Here is a 19,289-nt window from a genome sequence, read left to right as displayed (position 1 = left end):
AACAAGGTCAATGTGTGAAGGGTGGCAAAGCGGACAGTCAAAAAGCACTTGGTATTACATCAGTTCTGGGCTGCCTGGCTTTATGCCTCTTATTATGAGAGAGATAGACCTGTATTTGTTGAAGTCCCTGTTGGTCAGATTTTCTGTTGCTTGGAATCAGACAAAGTCCGGAGACCAGCAAAACCCTTCTTCAACTATTTCTTTTTTTTTTTTTAATTTTTTTTCAACGTTTTTTATTTATTTTTGGGACAGAGAGAGACAGAGCATGAATGGGGGAGGGGCAGAGAGAGAGGGAGACACAGAATCGGAAACAGGCTCCAGGCTCCGAGCCATCAGCCCAGAGCCTGACGCGGGGCTCGAACTCACGGACCGCGAGATCGTGACCTGGCTGAAGTCGGACGCTTAACCGACTGCGCCATCCAGGCGCCCCCAACTATTTCTTATACAGACGTAGTTTATGTTTATAGCTATGGTAACTTCTAAGATAATGTCTCTGATTGGCCCTCTTTTATTTTTTACAGCCTGTAATATCTCACTAATATCACATTGAATACACTGTGGCTTATCAATTTCAGAAACAATTTGGTCTTTAAAAATTACATTTGGCCATTCTATTTGCTATTTGAGTTAGCTGTACATGTCTAGTTTCTTTCCAGTAACTAGAGTCATGCCTGCATGATGTTTGCATCAACTCCGTAATATCAAAGAATACTTTTTCTGTGGAGGAAAGCAAAACACAAAGCCACTACAGATGGTTCTCACTTCTGAACTAGATCAGGGAATACTTTATTAAACCATTTGCTTGACACTCTAGAAAATCTTAATTGAAGAGAGATTTTTATGCCAAACATTTACTTACTATGGAACCGCTAAAATGCATGTCTGCTTGGTTAGGAGGAGGTTAAATGTAAAATAATCCTCAGTGTTCTTCAGAGTCCTGGGGTGAATATGATTATTTTGTGTTCTTTGCATCTAAATGTTCACACTCTTGAGATGTGCCTTCTAGGGAAGGTTATCACCTTCTGCCTCAACATTATTTGTCTGAAAGTACACGAGGTGACCCAGGAGCTTTTGTAGTGGGCATGAAGCTATGAAAAACAAAGGGGTGAAATCTGGTCGGAAGCATATTCTTCTATATAGGGAGTCTAACACTAATATAGATGCTTCCTCTATTTTAGAGTGACTTGGATTTGTGTTCAGATGATGAAACACGATAAAATTTCTACTCAATTCTGGGAGTGCTATGGTGAGAAAAATTGACCTGCCAATTTACAAACAGCAAAAGTCTAGACATTACCATAAAAATTGTTTAAATGACAGTGGGAAAATCAACATTAAAAATTATTAGAGCAATTAAGAAAAAATTTATTAAACACATGAATAAGCATCTCTGCATGTGACACAGAAAGTAAATGCAATATCCAGAAAATATATCCAATTATGCAGAGATGGAGCATTTTAATATGCTGATATGCTTGTTTAATCCCTTGAGTCAGGCATAATTAGCTACCAAAAGATTTGATCACTTCAAATCAGATGGTCAAATCTTTTGGCTTTGCTCTAGACTATCATCACATTGAATGAATTATTAATAATTCAGTCTTGGTGCTTTGAGTCAAGCCTATTAATAACAATCTTAGTTTCAGATTTTCCCTAAAAATTTTATAAGAAGGAGAGCTCTGTTATTATATTTAAATTTAAATGGAAGTATAATTGCCTGGTTATGCCATTGTTTGGCATACTTTTCAAGAGAGGCTTCAATCCTCGAGATGCTTCCCATTTTGAGATGTGTGTATCATCATGAATCCCTAATTAGTGTAAATCTTCTGCATTAGAAAAAAATCTGAGTTCTTAACTAATGGCTAGTCAAGTGGTAGTTCTGTTCTCTGCTTTTTCAAGTCAGTTGTTTTACTGTGCTTACTTTAGAATTTGGTAAGTAGGATCAACCCCCTGAGTCTATATTGTGTTGTCACTCTACCCACTGGAATAAACAGATTTGTTGCTGTTATCTACTTCCTGCTTTGAATCATACTCATTCATACATTGCTGTCCTCTCTGTTATGTATCCAGAACATAGCCTGTTGTCAGTCACAACTTGAGAGCCATCCCCTCCATTGCAAATCCTTTCTTGGTAATTCTGGCCCACACGGATACAGCCGTCTCCACTTTTCAGTCTTCCACATCCATGTACGCATCATAAATCTATCATAGTTTTCTTTCCCAGTGGGCCAGTTGCCCATTAAAATATATCTTAACGTAGCATTTCAGTCACCATACATTGAAAATCGCATTGGAAAGGAAGCCTATTTGCCATTCTTGAATATTTCGTTTATGTGTTAGTATTTTGTCATATGGTTTTACAATTATTTTCATAATTTAAGGTAGCTTTGTTTCATTCACTAATTGCTTTGTGTAACTTTTGTGTAACTAACAAGGGTCCGTTCATTGGGAGTCATGTTTTAAATTTCATTTTTCAACCTCAGTTTACCACAGAGCTGGATACACAAGCTCTCAATAATACTTGGATATGTATTAAACTTTAGGATATTTCTTGGGTATGAATGCATTAGTCTGCTCATGCTGCTATTGCAAAATATTCTAGATTGGTGGCTTAAACAACAGAGGTTTATTTTCTCACGGTTCTGGAAGCTGAAAGTCCCAGATCAGAGAACCATCAAATTCGATTTCTGGTGAGAACTCTTTTTCTGGCTTGCAGTTGGCTGCCTTCTCACTGTATCCTCACACTGCCTTTCCTCTATATGTGCATGGAGAGAGATCTCGGGTGTCTCTTCCCCTTTTTGTAAAGACACGAGTCCTTTTGGTTTAGGATCTCACCCTTATGATCTCATTTAACCTTAATTACCTCCTTAAAGCCTCTATATCTAGATACAGCCCGCATTGGGGTTTTAGAACTTCCACATATAAATTTGGGGGAAACATAATTTAGTTCATAACAAGGAGCTCTCAAATTATTAGTAAATATTTTAAGAAAATAACTATTGAATTTTTCTTTTTCTGTAAGTTCTTTTTTTTTTTTTCTGTTATATTTCTTCAACCTAGCTTGATGTAAGCCTCCATTTCACCTATATTTTTCTATAATCATGGAAGTTTTCCCTTGTAATGTTTTCTGCTTTCTATGGCTTGGCAGGTGTTAACTTTTTTCCTTAAAGTCTTAGCTGGAACTGGTCAAGACTGTTCTGGGAGTTTTACCTAAAAGGCCCTCCTCCCCCCTCCCCCCCCCCCCCCCCGGAGGCTTGGCAGAGAGTGGGCCCAAGGCTGAGCTTTATTAATCACTCCTGCTGCTCCCCTTTTCTGTATACCTCAAGGTCACCTTGAAGGGACCAACACATCATACCCACCTACTAAACAACTGTCTCAAGGACTTTTGTTGATGACCTCATAGGATTGGAGGCATATATGAATGGTCTTAAGTCTGATTATTAGTGAGGCCAGATCTATTATGTGCAGAGGTTAGGGATGAGCCTGCTGACTTGTAGTTCCATCAAGTAAATGTCTTAGTGTGAGTGGCTCATTTTTGACTAAAAGGAATGGGCAGGTTTGTATGTCCAGATATACAGAAAGGATGATATTGATGTACCCCACATTTCAACTTACTATTTGCCATAAAAATAGGAATCATAATTAATCCTGTTTTCTACTTTGAAAGACAGTCACACACACAAGTGCATACATGCACATGTGCCCATGTGCGCGCACACACACACACACACACACACACACACACACACCTGAGCCAGATGTTTGACTCATTACCATAATCATCCTGTCACATTTGATATTTTCTTTCTTGGTTCTCCAAACTCTAGCCTCCTTAACAAATAGCATTTTCATATCTCTAAGTCTAACTCCTGTTTTTTATCATGGCTAAGTGGGCCACATTTTTGTGTTTGGAGTTACTATCATTTTTAATCAAAACCCTTGGAGCTCTTTCCCGAATTTGTTGGATTGCTTTTTACTGGATTTTTCTTAGATGTTATTTCAGCTCTAACTATAGGTATGGACTCTTAACTGTATGAACTTCCTATTATTTTAATGCAATATTGTTCTACAGGAATGAGGTTTTGTCTGTGTGCCTGAGTTAGTATAGAAATTTCTTCATATCCCCAGGTAGTCATTGATTTCCTAGCTTTCATTAGCCAAATAACATTATTTTTGCCAGTGGCATGAAATGTTGTTTACTTATATTTTTCATTTAAGATTTGTGCATTTCTTTAATGAACTAAGACAAAAATCTTGTAAGTAAAAATGTTCTATGTGTTGTATTATGTATCATTTTCTTATTAGATCTTATTGTTTTATATCTTAACACTTTATTCTGTTGTGTGTGTGTATGGGTGCTGATATTTATTTGTTTAATTATTTAATCTATTTGAGAGAGAGAGAGAGCGAGTGTGAGCCGGGGAGAGGGGCAGAGGGAGAGAGAGAGAGAATCTTAAGCAGGCTCTATGCTCAGCATGGAGCCCAACATGGGGCTCGATCCCATGACCCTGGGATCATGACCTGAGCTGAAATCAAGAGTTGGGCACTCAACTGACTGAGCCACCCAGGCACCCCCATATATACTACAGATTCTATCCAGTCCCTGTTGTGAGAATTTGGGAACCTCTCTAAGATGCCTGTGGAAGCAGGGAAGGTTTATATCCTCGTGGTCATCCTTGAGTTTGCTTTCCTGCTTCTGCTCTGCTTAGCAGATGCACCTCCTTGTGGCCTTGCTTATGTTGCCCTGTTTTACATCAACTCAATGTAGGCAAGGAATCCAGTTTTTAAGTAAATTTTTCTTAGTGGACTGTCTTCTTTCTGTCCACATAAGAAATTCATGTGTGAATGTAGTAGATAATTTTGAGGGTTGAGGAAGAAGAGAAGAGAGGGATGTTACAGGAGGACAAACAACCTCAAAATAATATTAAAATGCTTGTCTTTAACTGCCCTTTGGTGTTCTCATGACCAGCTTGTTTTGACTATCCACTTTACCTTACGTAGCTTTCCCCTGAACTGTCTCTTCTCTTTCCTCTTTCTCCATTTTACCTTTCCTTCTTAACCTTTACATCCCCCCCCCCCCCATCCTCTCCTTTAATTGCCTCTGAGTCCTCTAGTCTATGAGGCAGTTCAGCTGTCTCCCACCACTGGCCCCCAACTCAGCTATTTTCTACCATTGCATATTGCAATTTATCGAAGGGCTCAACTGGAACAGGATCCACTGTTAAAGAGGCAATTCGCTGAACAAAAAGACTTTTTATGTTTTATTTTGTTTTACTTGTGCCATAAGAACAGAATATCAAACTGCTGAAGAGTTGGTAATGGCTATAACATGTTTGTACAACTTTATGCACCAATAACTTTTGAGGTAGTAACAGATGGGGCATGAGAGAGATTTGATTTGGGTGAATTACTAGCTAAAATTAGAGATTAATGTGTTAGGTTCAGAATTTATTTTCATGTGCTAGAAATAAAAACTTCAAAGTAGTCAAATTCCAAAGAGGATAGATTCAAATAAAATAACATGTGCATAGTAATTATAATTTTAATTTTAAGTAGACTACACTATCCAAATAGTTTTTGCTTATCTAATATAACTTCAAAACTTTTGACTTTGTAAAGAACAAACTTCTTTTAACCTGAACTTTCAAACTGGTAGAACTATTTGAAGTAATGTGTTATGATTTTAAATTCTGAGGTTTCTTCTTTGGTTTTTACTGGAGTGTCAGAAAGCAAGCGTCTTACTCCTTCACATTTATTCACTTTATATTAACTTACCAAATTTGCCTTGATGAACAAATAACATGATAGCCAAATTTGGTCCCAGGAAATAGGTGTTTATTGTTCATTAAATCAATCCTTTCCCACTTTTCTGCCCATAACATATTAGTTTATCCTACTTTAGTGAGCTATTTGTATGTTTACTTACACTAAATTAATGCTAATGAATAACTGGCAATGACCAGCTCCAATCTGGAAAGATAATTCACTTTTATTGTGAGGTAATTGTATATTCACATGCGATGGTTAGAAGTAATAGGGAAAGATCCCGTGTAACTTTTATTGTTTCCCTCAGTGGTAATATTTTCATTACCACAACATTCCCTCTCCCCCCCAACCTTCCAACCCTTCCCAATCCTTGGCAACCACTAATCTGTTCTCTGTCTCTATAAATGTTTTCATTTCAGGAATGTTAAATACATGAAATCCTAGAGTATGTATACCTTTTTGAGATTGGCATTTTTTCCACTTAACATAATTCTTTGGAAATTCGCCTAGGTTGTTGCACATATCAATAGATCATTCCTTTTTATGGCTAATCACGGTAAAGATGTATCACAAATTTGTTAAAGCATTCACACACTAAAGAACATCTGGGTTATTTCTAGGTTTTGACCATAATAAATAAAACTACTGTAAAAATTCTTCTACAGGTTTTTGTGTGAAGGAAAGTAGTTTCTCTGAGATAAATGCCAGGAGTACAGGTGGGTAGTATAGTACTTGCAAGTTTAATTTTTAAAAGAAATTGCCAACATTTTCTCAGAGTGATTGTACCATTTTACATTCTCATTAGCAGTGTATGAGTTATCCAATTTCTCCAAGCTTTGTATATAGAAGTTGATGTCCTATTTTTTCTTTTATAAAAATAAAAAAAATTCTTATAGGTGTGTAGTGATATCTCATTGTGGCTTTAATTTGAATTTTCCTTAAGGCTAGTGATGTTGAACATCTTTTCAAGTACTTATTTGCCATCTGTATATCTTTTTTGGTGAACTGCCATTTCTTGTCTTTTCCTCATATTCTAATTAGATATTAGTCTAATTAGTCTATTTAGATTCTAATAAAATTATATAGTCTAATAAAATTAGATTAGTCCTTTGTTGGGTATATGGTTTGCAAGTATTTTATTCTAATCTGGACTTGTCTTATTTTTCTCTCAACAAGGTCTTTTGCAGAACAAAAGTTTATAATTTTGATGAAATCAAATTTATAAATTTTTCCTTTTGGATTGTGTTTAGTGTGAATTCTTAGAACTCTGTCCAGCCCTAAATACTGCATTTTCCCCTAATTTTTCTGAAAGTTTACATTTAAGTCCATGATCCATTTTGAATTAATTTTTGTGTCAGAGGTAGAGGTTGAGTTATCCAATCCATGGACATGGTATGCTTCTCCACTTATTAGATCTGCTTTGATTTCTTTTCTAACATTTTGTGGTTTTAAGCATATAAATTGTGTACATGTTTTTCTTAGATTTATACCTAAGTGCATGGTATTGTATTTAATTTTAATTGTCAAATGTTCATTGCTATTATATAGAAATAAAATTTATTTTGCATAATTACCTTATACCATGTGACCTTGCTAAACTCTCTTATTCTAGGAGGTTTTTTTTTTTTAATTAGTATTATTGTTTCCTTGGGGTTTTCTTCTAGACAGTTATGTCATCTGCAAATAAGGACAGTTCTTTCTTTCTTTCTTTCTTTCTTTCTTTCTTTCTTTCTTTCTTTCTTTCTTTCTTTCTTTCTTTCTTTCTTTCTTTCTTTCTTTCTTTCTTTCTTTCTTTCTATGCCTGTGTTGAGATTGCATAGAATTGGTATTGATTCTTCTTTAAACATTTGGTAGAATTATTCATTGAAACCACTTACTTGGGCTTTGAAACTTCTTTTTGGGGGGTTTAAATTATGCATCCAATATCCTTAAGAGTTATAGGAATATTAAAATTACCTATTTAATATTCAGTGAGTTGTGGTAATTTGTGTTTTGAGGATGGTCCAATTCATCTAAGTTGTCAAATTTATGTGTGTTTTATTTTTTATAGTATTCTCTTACACTTTTGACGCCTGCAAAGTCTGTAGTGACATCTCTCCCTTTTCCTTTCCCTTTCCTTCCCTTCCCTTTCCTTCCTGTCCCCTTTTCCTTTCTTTCTTTCTTTCTTTCTTTCTTTCTTTCTTTCTTTCTTTCTTTCTTTCCTTTTTCTTTCTTTCGTTTTCTCCCTTTTCTTTCTTTTGTAATTTGTGCCTTTTCTCACTTTTCTTTGCCAGTCTTGTTAGAGGTTTGCCAGTCTTAATGATCTTTTCAACAAACCAGCTCTTTGTTTCATTGATTTTCTCTAACGTTTTTCTGTTTTTAATTTCATTGATTTCCATTCTTATCTTTATTATTTCTTTACTTCCATTTGCTTTGGATTTATTTTGCTCTTTTTTTCATAATTTCTTGAGGGGGAGCTTAGATAATTGATTTGAAACTGTTCCTATTTTTACTGTATGCATTTTTGGACTATAAATTTTCCTCACAGCACTGCTTTAGCTATGTCACACATAGTATTTTGATACATACTATTTTAATTTTCATTCATTGCAATGTGTTTTTAATTCCTTTGAGATTTCCTTTTTGACCCATAGATTATTTAGAAATATGTTGATTAGTTTTCAAGTATTTGAATATTTTCCCATCATCTATTATTGATTTCCAGTTTGATTCTATTGAGGTCAGAGAAAACACTTTGTGTGATTTAATTCTAAAGTTTTGAGATTATCTTATGGTCCAGGATATGATTTAGCCTGGTATATGTTCTGTGCACACTTGAAAATGTGCATTCTGCTATTATTGTGTGGTGTGTTCTATAAATGTCAATTAAATTCCATTGGTTGATGGTGTCATTGAGTTATTTTATTCCTTGCTGATGTTCTTCCTAGTTTTTCTATCAATTGTTGAGAGAGAGTGTTGAAATTTCCAATATAATTCCCAACTTGTCTATTCTCCATTTAATGGTCTTAGTTTTTGTTTCACATATTTTGCAACTCTATTTTTTGGTACATACACATTAGAATTCTTATAGCTTCTTGATAGGTTGATACTTAAGATTTGTTTTTATCCATTTAAATTCAAGTTAGTTAAACAGTGTAGTATTGTTTTTTTTTTTTTTAACATCAGATAATTTCCTTCTCTATCTCTAGTAATTTTCTTTGCTGTGAAGGTTCTACTTTATATGATATTAACATAATCACTTCTGCCTTCTTTTGATAAATGTTTACATGGTATGTCTTTTGCAACACTTTTACTTTCCATCTTGTATATAATTTGAAGTGAGTTTCTTCTAGATATCATACAATTGGTTCTTTTTTTTAAAAGTTCACTCTGCCACTCTATTTTAATTGGTGTATTTAGCCTATTTAACTTTAATGTAATTATTGGTTATGTTAGGACTTAAGTTTGTCATTTTATTTTTTTCATTTTAGTTTTCTCTGTTTTTTTTCTCCCCATGTGTTTTTCCTACCTTTATATGCCATGTATAGTACATATTTGAACATTTTTTAGAATTTTATTTTTATTTACATACATCATACATACATAACTTATTATAGTTGATGGTGTCATTATTTTGCAAGTTTGAATAAAGTGGAGAAATCTTACCTTCCTTTTTATCCTTTTCCCCTTCTTCATAGAATTGTCTTAAATATTTCCTCTCTATACATGTAGAAACATATCAGGTAGCATTATAATTTTTGTTAGAAACTCAAGAGGAGAAGAGAAGTCTATTGTTTTTACTCCTATATTTGCTTATTCTGTTCATCCTTCCTGATGTTCAGTGATTTCTTTTCTGTTTATAGATCTTCTTTATAGGCTTCTTTTGAGAAGCCTACTCACATTTGAATTGTTCTCCTAAATTGTTATGTTTCTCTGGCTACTTTCAAGATTTTTTCTTTGTTTTTAGTTTTCAGAAATTTAATTATGATATGTAGTGGCATGGACTTCTTTATTTTTCCTGTTTGGAATTTGCTTAGCTTCTTGAATCTGTAGTTTATGTTTATTGGCAAGTTTGGAAAGATTTTAGACCTTATTTTCTCAAGAATTTTTCAGCCACACACTTTCCTCTCTTTTCAGGATTCAACTGCATGAATGTTAGATGTATACAGCAGTTTTGTTTATTTTACAGTGGTTTTATTTATTATAGTCAAAACCTAGAAACAACCCAGCTGTCCCACAGGTCTCTAAATCTGTTCTTTTTTTCTGTCTATTTTCTCTCTGTTGCTTTGATTGATTAATTTCTGTTGTCTTGCAGCTTGCTGATTCTTTCTTTTGTCTGCTCCACTGTGTTCTTGAGCTTATCCACTGAGGTTATTATTTCAATTGTTATATTTTTCAGTTCTAAAATTTCCATTTGGTTCTTCTTTACGTCATCTATTTTGTGTGTGTTTGTGTGTGTGTGTGTGTGCGCGTGTGCGTGCAGAGACTTTCTAATATTTTCATTTGTTTCAAATGTGTTCTAATGGGTTGTTGAAATTTAAAATCCTTTTCAGATAATTCTAACATCTCTGTCATTTTGATGTTGGCATCTTTCAAACATTTAAAATTTTTATTTGGCTTGAGATCTTTGTGATATTTGATGTAAGGAATGACTTTCTGTTGAAATGTGGCCATTTTGAGGATTATGTAATGTGACTCTGGATTTTATTAAAATCTTTGGGTTTAACTGGATTCCTCTAACACTCTCCGTTAGGAGGGTGGGAGTGCTGCCTTGTTACCCAGATTCCCCATCCATTGACAACTGAAGGGATTGACCTTATTATTACTGAGTATGGTGGGAGTCCCAGCTTTCTTAAAATTTTTTTTTTTTAACGTTTATTTATTTTTGGGACAGAGAGAGACAGAGCATGAACGGGGGAGGGGCAGAGAGAGAGGGAGACACAGAATCGGAAGCAGGCTCCAGGCTCTGAGCCATCAGTCCAGAGCCTAACGCGGGGCTCGAACCCACGGACCGCGAGATCATGACCTGAGCTGAAGTCAGACGCTTAACCGACTGAGCCACCCAGGCGCCCCAAGGGAGTCCCAGCTTTCTAGTGGCCTCCACTGATACCTTCTTGGTGAAAGAAATAGAAATGTTTTGTTACTTCTCCTGAAACATGTGTGTCTAAAAATGAGTATTTCCAAAAATTAATTATAGGGATGAGGTGGTTGATGTTATGTAAATAATTTTTCTTGAATATTTTAATTTATGTATATTTGAGCTCCTGAATAATTGTATTTATTTAATTTGTAATATTTAAATTGTTGTAAGTCTATTGTACTGAACAGTGGGAGCCATAGGTATTATTCCTTTATTAAACCAAAAAGTAATACTTGTGCTCTGTGACAAATCGAGTGAATTCACAATAATTTAGAGTAAAATGGTCCGCCCCATCCCAACTCCATTCTCCAGATGTAACTACCTTTAACAGTCAGACCCTGTTTCACCCAGTTTTTAGTCTCTATTTACAGTTTTATTCATTTTTTTCCACCTCATTTACTCACTCCTGGTCTTTCTCTCCAACTTACTTCTGTACATCCTTTGTAAGCTTATCCTTCTCTATCTAGCTATTAAATGTTGGGATGCTTTCAGACTTTGTTCTAGAAACCTTTTCTTCTACATCAATATTGTTTTTCTTTGTCACTCATCTATCTCCTTGCCTCAGTTGCCACTTCGATGACTCATAAGCTTATTTTTCTAGTTCAGATCTCTGGTCTGTCAAACCAATTATGCCAACTCTGCATGTGACAGCTCCTTTTGTATCTAAATGGCACTTCAAGCCCCATACAAAAACCAGACTAGTGATCTTCCCTTCCAACCTCTTACAGATTTCACATCTTAATGAGTGGTACAACTCTATATTGAGTTATATTTGCCAGAAGCCTAGAGTCATTGTTGCTTCCCTTTTTCCTTCATCTCCCATACCCAGTTAATCCACCATTCCTGTGGCCTTTCCTTCCTGAATCTGCCCACTCCTTCCCTTTTCTACCTCCAGGCTTTCATCATCTCCTGCCTGGGCTAATGAAGTCCTTTCCTAAATGGACTTTTTCTGCTTTAATCTCATTGCGTTTGAATTAATTTTTTACTCTGTAACAACAGAGATACTTTCAAAATAAAAATTTGGTCATGTTACCAGCCTACTTAAAATGTTTCATTTTTTTATTGCTCTTACAGTAAATACCCAAATCCTTAACATGACTTAGCATAGTGTGGATTGTGTACTTGACAATCAGTAAGTATTTGTGGAAAAATGAATAGATGAACTTACATAGTTTAGAGTGTTTGCTATTAAAATAGTATTGTTAATACATGTATCTCTATATATCATTTTTTACTCTTGTTATATTTCTATTTGATATATTTTTAGAAATGGGGCTGCTAGTATGGTTTGTTTCTCATCTATTAAATATCAGGGGTAAAGGAGAAATTGGTGTAGTGCCTTGTAGTCATCAAGAGAAAAAGAGAAGTCTGATCTAAGAAGATCAGTGATGATTTATTAAAGGAGCTGTCTTGTACCTTCTATTGGATTGGGGGGGGGGGAATTATATCCCAAAGAATTGCCCAATGACTTAAGGACTTTTTGTTTTTGACATTTTATGCCAAATAACTTTAGGTAAAATGTTTTGTAAGAGAGAGAAAAGAACAAATGAGTCAGATTTTCATATTTGTAACAAATGTGACTTATTCCTATTTTTATTTTGCTTACATGTTTTTCTTATTAAAGACAATATATGGAAACTAGGTTGTTTAAGGAAAGGCATGATTTGAAATAGGGTGGTCACATAAGAAGGGTGAATAGAAGTAATGTATGAATTGTAATTTTCATAGAAATAAAGGATCTGTTTACTAGTGTAATAGATACTGGGCAGAATGTGATGTAGACAAATAATGTTTTCAGAGACATGTTCTTCCACCTCTGTCTCTTTTGGTTTACTCAATGGAAGGAAGGTGGCGGTGCTGGTGCTTGTGAAGTAGGTAGAAAACAGGATGAAGGTCCTGAACAGGGGCCTAAAAGATGGGGGACTAGGAGTATCAGTTTGCTACTGGTGCTGCATTTACTAGTTTTATGACCTTGGGCAAGGTAGCTAATCTCTATGATACTATGTGTCCCATCTGAAAATAGTACTAACCACTGATTTACATGCAAAGTAGATTGGATGAGATCATTTGTTTTATTATTTATTAATGTATTTATTAAAAAAATTCATTTGTTTGAGATGATACTAAAATGCTTTGTTGCTGATTTTAGTTATGAATTTGCATACCAAAAGATAAAAAGGCTGCAAAATGACTCACAACGGGCAGTTAGGGCAGTGAGAGGTAACCATAAAAGCCTGAGAGTTAATATGCTTCTGGAAATCTGCATTTATTCAAAGGGAGCACAGAACTCTGTGAAATTCATATGTAACTCTACAAATTTTTTTTCTGTTTCTCCCCTCACTGTAGCCTATTTTGGTTGATACTGAAATGTGTAGATTAAGCAGCTTTATATTTATTTTCTTCTTCCTATTAATTTTGCATCAGCTACTTTGTGGCTGTTTAAGCAAAACATTGATTTAATTTCTCTGTTTGTCATTTCTTCTTGTTCCAGGCAATGGACCTCACCACGACCGTTGCTGTACTTATAATGAAAACAACTTGGTGGATGGTGTTTATTGTCTCCCAATAGGACACTGGATTGAGGCCACTGGGCACACCAATGAGATGAAGCACACAACAGACTTCTATTTTAATATTGCAGGCCACCAAGCCATGCATTATTCAAGGTAAAAATAGTGCCATGTTTATAAGCATAGAAGTAGGACGAGAGGTAGTATTAGGACAATGGAAGTGTTTACTGTGTTCAAAACAGCAGTGTCTCCCTTTGGGGAGGCATGTGGGCCTGCAGTACCTTAAGGAGATAAATTATAGTGAATCATTGTGTGAGCTTTTCTGGTTCTAGATGTGAAGGATCCTTTTTATAGAATTCTTTTATTAATTACATAAACTGCCATCAACGTATTTTGACCAGACTGTAGTTGGCCAATCTTTGTACTTACATAGTGGATCCTAGACCAGCATGTATATCTTTTATGCTACTGACCAACAGTGAAACAAAAACTGGTGTCTCTTTATAAAGTTTTATTCAGATAAACATGTGTAAATACAGACATAAAACTAGATCAGATGTGATCATTTGCTATACTATTTAATAATATATTTATTTTTTGTGTATGTAATTGTTAGGTCAGCAATATTTGCCATAATAAAAATTGAAACACTAATGAGGCTGCTAACTAAAAAGTAAGGTTCAGTACACTTTCCTTCATTTCCACTCATCAGAAGTACTTATTTCCAATGATTTTATGGTTAGTTTTTCTGGAGGTTAAATCCAAGTCTTAAATAATATTCCTATCGTGTTATCAATTCATATAATGTATCAATTTAAAAATAGCTATTATTTCCTATCTGTGGCATGAGAGAGATTTAGCTCACTTCTATTTGTTCTCTTTCCCCACTGCCAATCCCTACCAGCTCATTAAAAAATTCCTTTGTTATTTGACTTCATAAAAATTCTGTTTCTCGACCCATAAATTTTTGACAGTGCCTCTTGATTTCCTACTGGGTAAGTCAGGGATTTATTGTCCCCATATTTTCCTCCACATCTACTTCCGCCTGTTAACTCCTACTGTGCATTACTTTCACCTTCTCGGGGTTTATAGAATTTACACTTCATTTACTAAATATAAGTAAGTCTTTTATAGTTTGATGATTTAAAAATGGAAACCAATATTCAACTTTAAAATATCATGTAAATACTATTTATTGTGGATCATGCAGTGTTTGTATCATAGACAAAGAGAGACATTCTCATCTTCTTAAAAACTATTGCTTTGGGGCTCCTGGGTGGCTCAGTGGGTTAAGCGTCCAACTTCAGCTGGGTCATGATCTCACAGTTCATGAGTTTGAGCCCCACATTGGGCTCTGTGCTGACAGCTGAGAGCCTGGACCCTGCTTCAGATTCTGTGTCTTCCTCTCTCTGTGCCCCTCCCCTGCTCACTTTCTTCTCTCTTTCTCTCTCTCTCAAAAATTAATAAAAAAACATAAAAAAAAACTGTATTGCTTTGAATGAGAGATATAATTAATACAAACAGGGTTGTGAGTGGTAATATGAGTATAACATTTCATCATGGTATTAGGGAATTCATGTTCTTCTTGGACACACCATTCCTGTAAATCCATGCTAGATGTTGGCCTTGCTGATGGATTGGAAGCAGAGCATGAGGAAGAGAGGAGTTAAGCATGACTTATGGCGTTATGGTCTGAAGAAATGGATTAATGGTATTGCTGTGTATTGAGATGAGGAAGACGAGATGAGAAGACTAGAGTATGGATTGAGATAACAATTCTGTTGTTGGCATATTACATTTGAAATGTAGGTTAGATTGCAGAAAGGAAATCAATTTGATATCTGGATGTTTATGGAGAGGTTGGGAGTGGACAGATAAAATTGGGGTTATCATTATCTGGGTGACTTCTAAGTAATGAGTTTAGATGGAATCATTTAGTGGATGAGTGAAATATAGCAGAGAAAAAGAAAATAAGGGAAAATAATAAGCCCGTGGATCCATACAATTTGGAGATCAAAGAGAAGAGGATCCAGAGAAGAGAACTGAAAAGAAGCATCTGTTGAGATGTTCTGACCTTTAATGAGGATGTGTTTATGAGTTATTTTTCATTTTTCCTGGACCACAATTGCTGAAGAGTCGTGTCTTAGGCTCTAGGGATTTTCTTCTACTATTTGATTATTCCTCTTCCTTCACTGTTTTTGTTGTATCATTAAAAACCTTCCCTAGATGGATTTTGGACCTCTTGGATTTATATCTTTTGTTGTTTTTGTTGAATATCACATTTTCTGTTTAAATTTAACATCTCAGAACTAGATAGGAAATTTTTTTTCAATTATTGTCGTTAGCTAACATACAGTGTATACACTGTGCTCTTGGTTTCAGGAGCCGATTCCCGTGATTCATTGCTTACATGCAACCCTCAATGCCCATCATCCATTTTCCCCTTCCCCCTCCCCATCAACCCTCAGTTTGTTCTCTGTATTTAAGAGTCTCTTATGGTTTGCCTCCCTTTCTTTCTGTTTGTAACTATTTTTCCCTTCCCTTCCCCCATGATCTTCTGTTAAGTTTCTCAAGTTCCACATATGAGTAAAAATGTATCACATCTGTCTTTCTCTGATTGACTTATTTCACTTAGCATTATACCCTCCAGTTACATCCATGTTGCTGCAAATGGCACGGTTTCATTCTTTCTCATTGCCAAGTAGTATTCCATTGTATATTTAAACCACATCTTCTTTATCCATTCATCATTTGATGGACATTTAGGCTCTTTCCATAATTTGGCTATTGTTGAAAGTGCTGCTATAAACATTGGGGTACATGTGGCTCTATGAATCAGCACTCCTGTATCTTTTGGATAAATTCCTAGTAGTGCTATTCCTGGGTCATAGGGTAGTTCTATTTTTAATTTTTTGAAGAACCACCACACTGTTTTCCAGAGTGGCTGCACCAGTTTGCATTCCTACCAGCAGTGCAAGAGGGTTCCTGTTTCTCTACATCCTCGCCAACATCTGTTGTTTCCTGAGTTGTTAATTTTAGCCACTCTGACCAGTGTAAGGTAGTGTCTCAGGGTGGTTTTTATTTGTATTTCCCTGATGATGAGTGATGTTGAGCATCTTTTCATATGTCTGTTGGCCGTCTGGATGTCATCTTTGGAAAAGTGTCTGTTCATGTCTTCTGCCCATTTCTTCAGTGGATTATATGTTTTTCGGGTGTTGAGTTTGTAAGTTCTTTATAGGTTTTGGATGCTAACTCTGTATCCGATATGTCATTTGCAAATATCTTCTCCCATTCTGTCAGTTGCCTTTTAGTTCTGTTGATTGTTTCCTTTGCAGTGCAGAAGCTTTTTATCTTGATGAGGTCCCAATAGTTCATTTTTGCTTTTATTTCCCTTGCCTTTGGGGACACCTTGAGTAAGAGGTTGCTGTGGCTGAGGTCAAACGGTTGTTGTCTGTTTTCTCCTCTAGGGTTTTGATGGTTTCCTGTCTCACGTTTAGGTCTCTCATCCGTTTTGAGTTTATTTTTGTGTATGGTGTAAGAAAGTGGTCCAGTTTCATTCATCTGCATGTTGCTGTCCAGTTCTCCCAGCACCATTTACTAAAGAGACTTTTTCCCTTGGATGCTCTTTCCTGCTTTGCCAAAGAGTAGTTAGTTAGCCATGCAATTTGTGGGTCCAATTCTGGGTTCTCTATTCTATTCCATTCGTCTATGTGTCTGTTTTTGTGCCGATACCACACTGTCTTGATGATTACAGCTTTGTAGTAGAGGCTAAAGTCCGGGATTGTGATGTCTCCTGATTTGTTTTTCTTTTTCAACATTACTTTGGCTATTTGGAGTCTTTGGTGGTTCCATATAAATTTTAGGATTGTTTGTTCTAGCTTTGAGAAGAATGCTCATGCAATTTTGATTGGGATTGCATTGAATGTATAGATTGCTTTGGGTAGTATTGACATTTTTTTTTTTTAATTTTTTTTTTTAACGTTTATTTATTTTTGAGACAGAGAGAGACAGAGCATGAGCGGGGGAGGGGCAGAGAGAGAGGGAGATACAGAATCGGAAGCAGGCTCCAGGCTCTGAGCCATCAGCCCAGAGCCTGACGCGGGGCTCGAACTCACGGACCGCAAGATCGTGACCTGAGCTGAAGTCGGACGCCTAACCGACTGAGCCACCCAGGCGCCCCTAGTATTGACATTTTAACAATATTTGTTTTTCCAATCCATGAGCATGGAATGTTTTTCCATTTCTTTGTGTCTTCTTCAATTTTTTTCATAAGTTTTCAGCATTCAGATCTTTTACATCTTTGGTTAGGTTTATTTCTAGGTATTTTATGGTCTCAGTGCAATTGTAAATGGAGTCCATTTATTGATTTCTCTTTCTGTTGCTTCATTATTGGTGTTAAGAAATGCAACTGATTTCTGTACATGATTTTGTATCCTGCAACTCTGCTGAATCCATGTATCAGTTCTAGCAGCTCATGGGAGTCTTTTGGGTTTTCCATGTAGAGTATCATGTCATCTGCAAAAAGTGAAAGTTTGATTTCTTCTTTGCCAATTCAGATTTCTTTTATTTCATTTCATTGTCTGATTGCTTTGCTGAAGCTAGGACTTCCAATACTATGTTAAACAACAGTGGTGAGAGTAGACACCCCTGTCGTGTTCCTGATCTTAGGAGGAAAGCTCTTAGTTGAGCATGATATTAACTGTGGGGTTTTCATGTATGTTTTTTATGATGTTAAGGTATATTCCTTCTATCCTGACTTTCTTGAGGGTTTTTATTAAGAAAGGATGCTGTATTTTGTCGAATGCTTTTTTCTGCATCTATTGAGAGGATCATATGTTTCTATTAATGTGATGTATCACGTTGATTGATTTGCAAATATTGAACCAGCCCTGCATTCCAGGAATGAATCCCACTTGATCATGGTGAGTAATTCTTTTAATATACTGTTGAATTCAGTTTGCTAGTATCTTGTTGAGAATTTTACATCTGTGTTCATCAGGGATATTGGCCTCTAATTCTCTTTTTATGTGGGGTCTCTGTCTGGTTTGGGAATCAAGGTAATGCTGGCTTCATAGAATGAGTCTGGAAGCTTTCCTTCCATTTCTATTTTTTGGAACAGCTTGAGAAGGATAGGTATTAACTCTGTTTTAAATGTCTGGTAGAATTCCTCTGGGAAGCCATCTGGCCCAGGACTCTTATTAATTCAGAGATTTTTGATAACTGATTCAATTTCTTTGCTGGTGATGGGTCTGTTCAAATTTTCTATTTCTTCCTGTTTGAGTTTATTTTTTTTATTTAAAAAAAATTTTTTTTAACGTTTATTTATTTTTGAGACAGAGAGAGACAGAGTATGAGCAGGGGAGGGGCAGAGAGAGAGGGAGACACAGAATCGGAAACAGGCTCCAGACTCTGAGCCATCAGCCCAGAGCCTGACGCGCGGCTCGAACTCATGGACCACGAGATCGTGACCTGAGCCGAAGTCGGACGCTTAACCGACTGAGCCACCCAGGCGCCCCTCCTGTTTGAGTTTTGGTTGTATGTGAGTATCTTGGAATTTGTCCATTTCTTGCAGGTTGTCCAGTTTGTTGGTGTATAATTTTTCATAGTATTCTCTAATTATTGTTTGTGTATCTGTGGTTTTGGTTGTGATGTCTCCTCTTTCATTTGTGATTTTATCTATTTGGGTTCTCTTTCTTTTCTTTTCGAGACATCTGGCTAGGAGTTTATCAATTTTGTTTATTTTTTCAAAAAACCAGCTCTTAGTTTCATAGATCTGTTCTACTGTTTTATTGGATTCTATATTGTTTATTCTGGTCTAATCTTTATTATTTCTCTTCTTCACTGGCTTTGTGGTTTCTTTGCTGTTCTGCTTCTAGTTCCTTTAGGTGTGCGGT

The 19,289-nt window shown here is 35.8% G+C and overlaps 1 protein-coding gene across 3 annotated transcripts in view; it reads left to right on the top strand.

Moving 5' to 3' along the window:
• The window catches only part of EPM2A (EPM2A glucan phosphatase, laforin), a 107,222-nt gene that overhangs the window by 25,827 nt on the left and 62,106 nt on the right, over positions 1 to 19,289 (top strand). For all 3 annotated transcript variants that reach the window (XR_006217905.1, XM_042987271.1, XM_042987270.1), the window contains exon 2: positions 13,377 to 13,551. Coding sequence is in view for 2 of the 3 variants with exons in the window: in XM_042987271.1 (XP_042843205.1) it covers positions 13,377 to 13,551 (175 nt within the window). In the remaining variant the exon portion in view is untranslated. The remainder of the gene's footprint in view (positions 1 to 13,376; positions 13,552 to 19,289) is intronic.

Source organism: Panthera tigris, chromosome B2 (genome assembly GCF_018350195.1).
Source record: "Panthera tigris isolate Pti1 chromosome B2, P.tigris_Pti1_mat1.1, whole genome shotgun sequence".
Classification (NCBI taxonomy): Eukaryota; Metazoa; Chordata; class Mammalia; order Carnivora; family Felidae; genus Panthera; species Panthera tigris.
The sequence above is the reverse complement of the archived record's forward strand: the minus strand, read 5'-3'. Positions and strand labels throughout refer to the sequence as shown.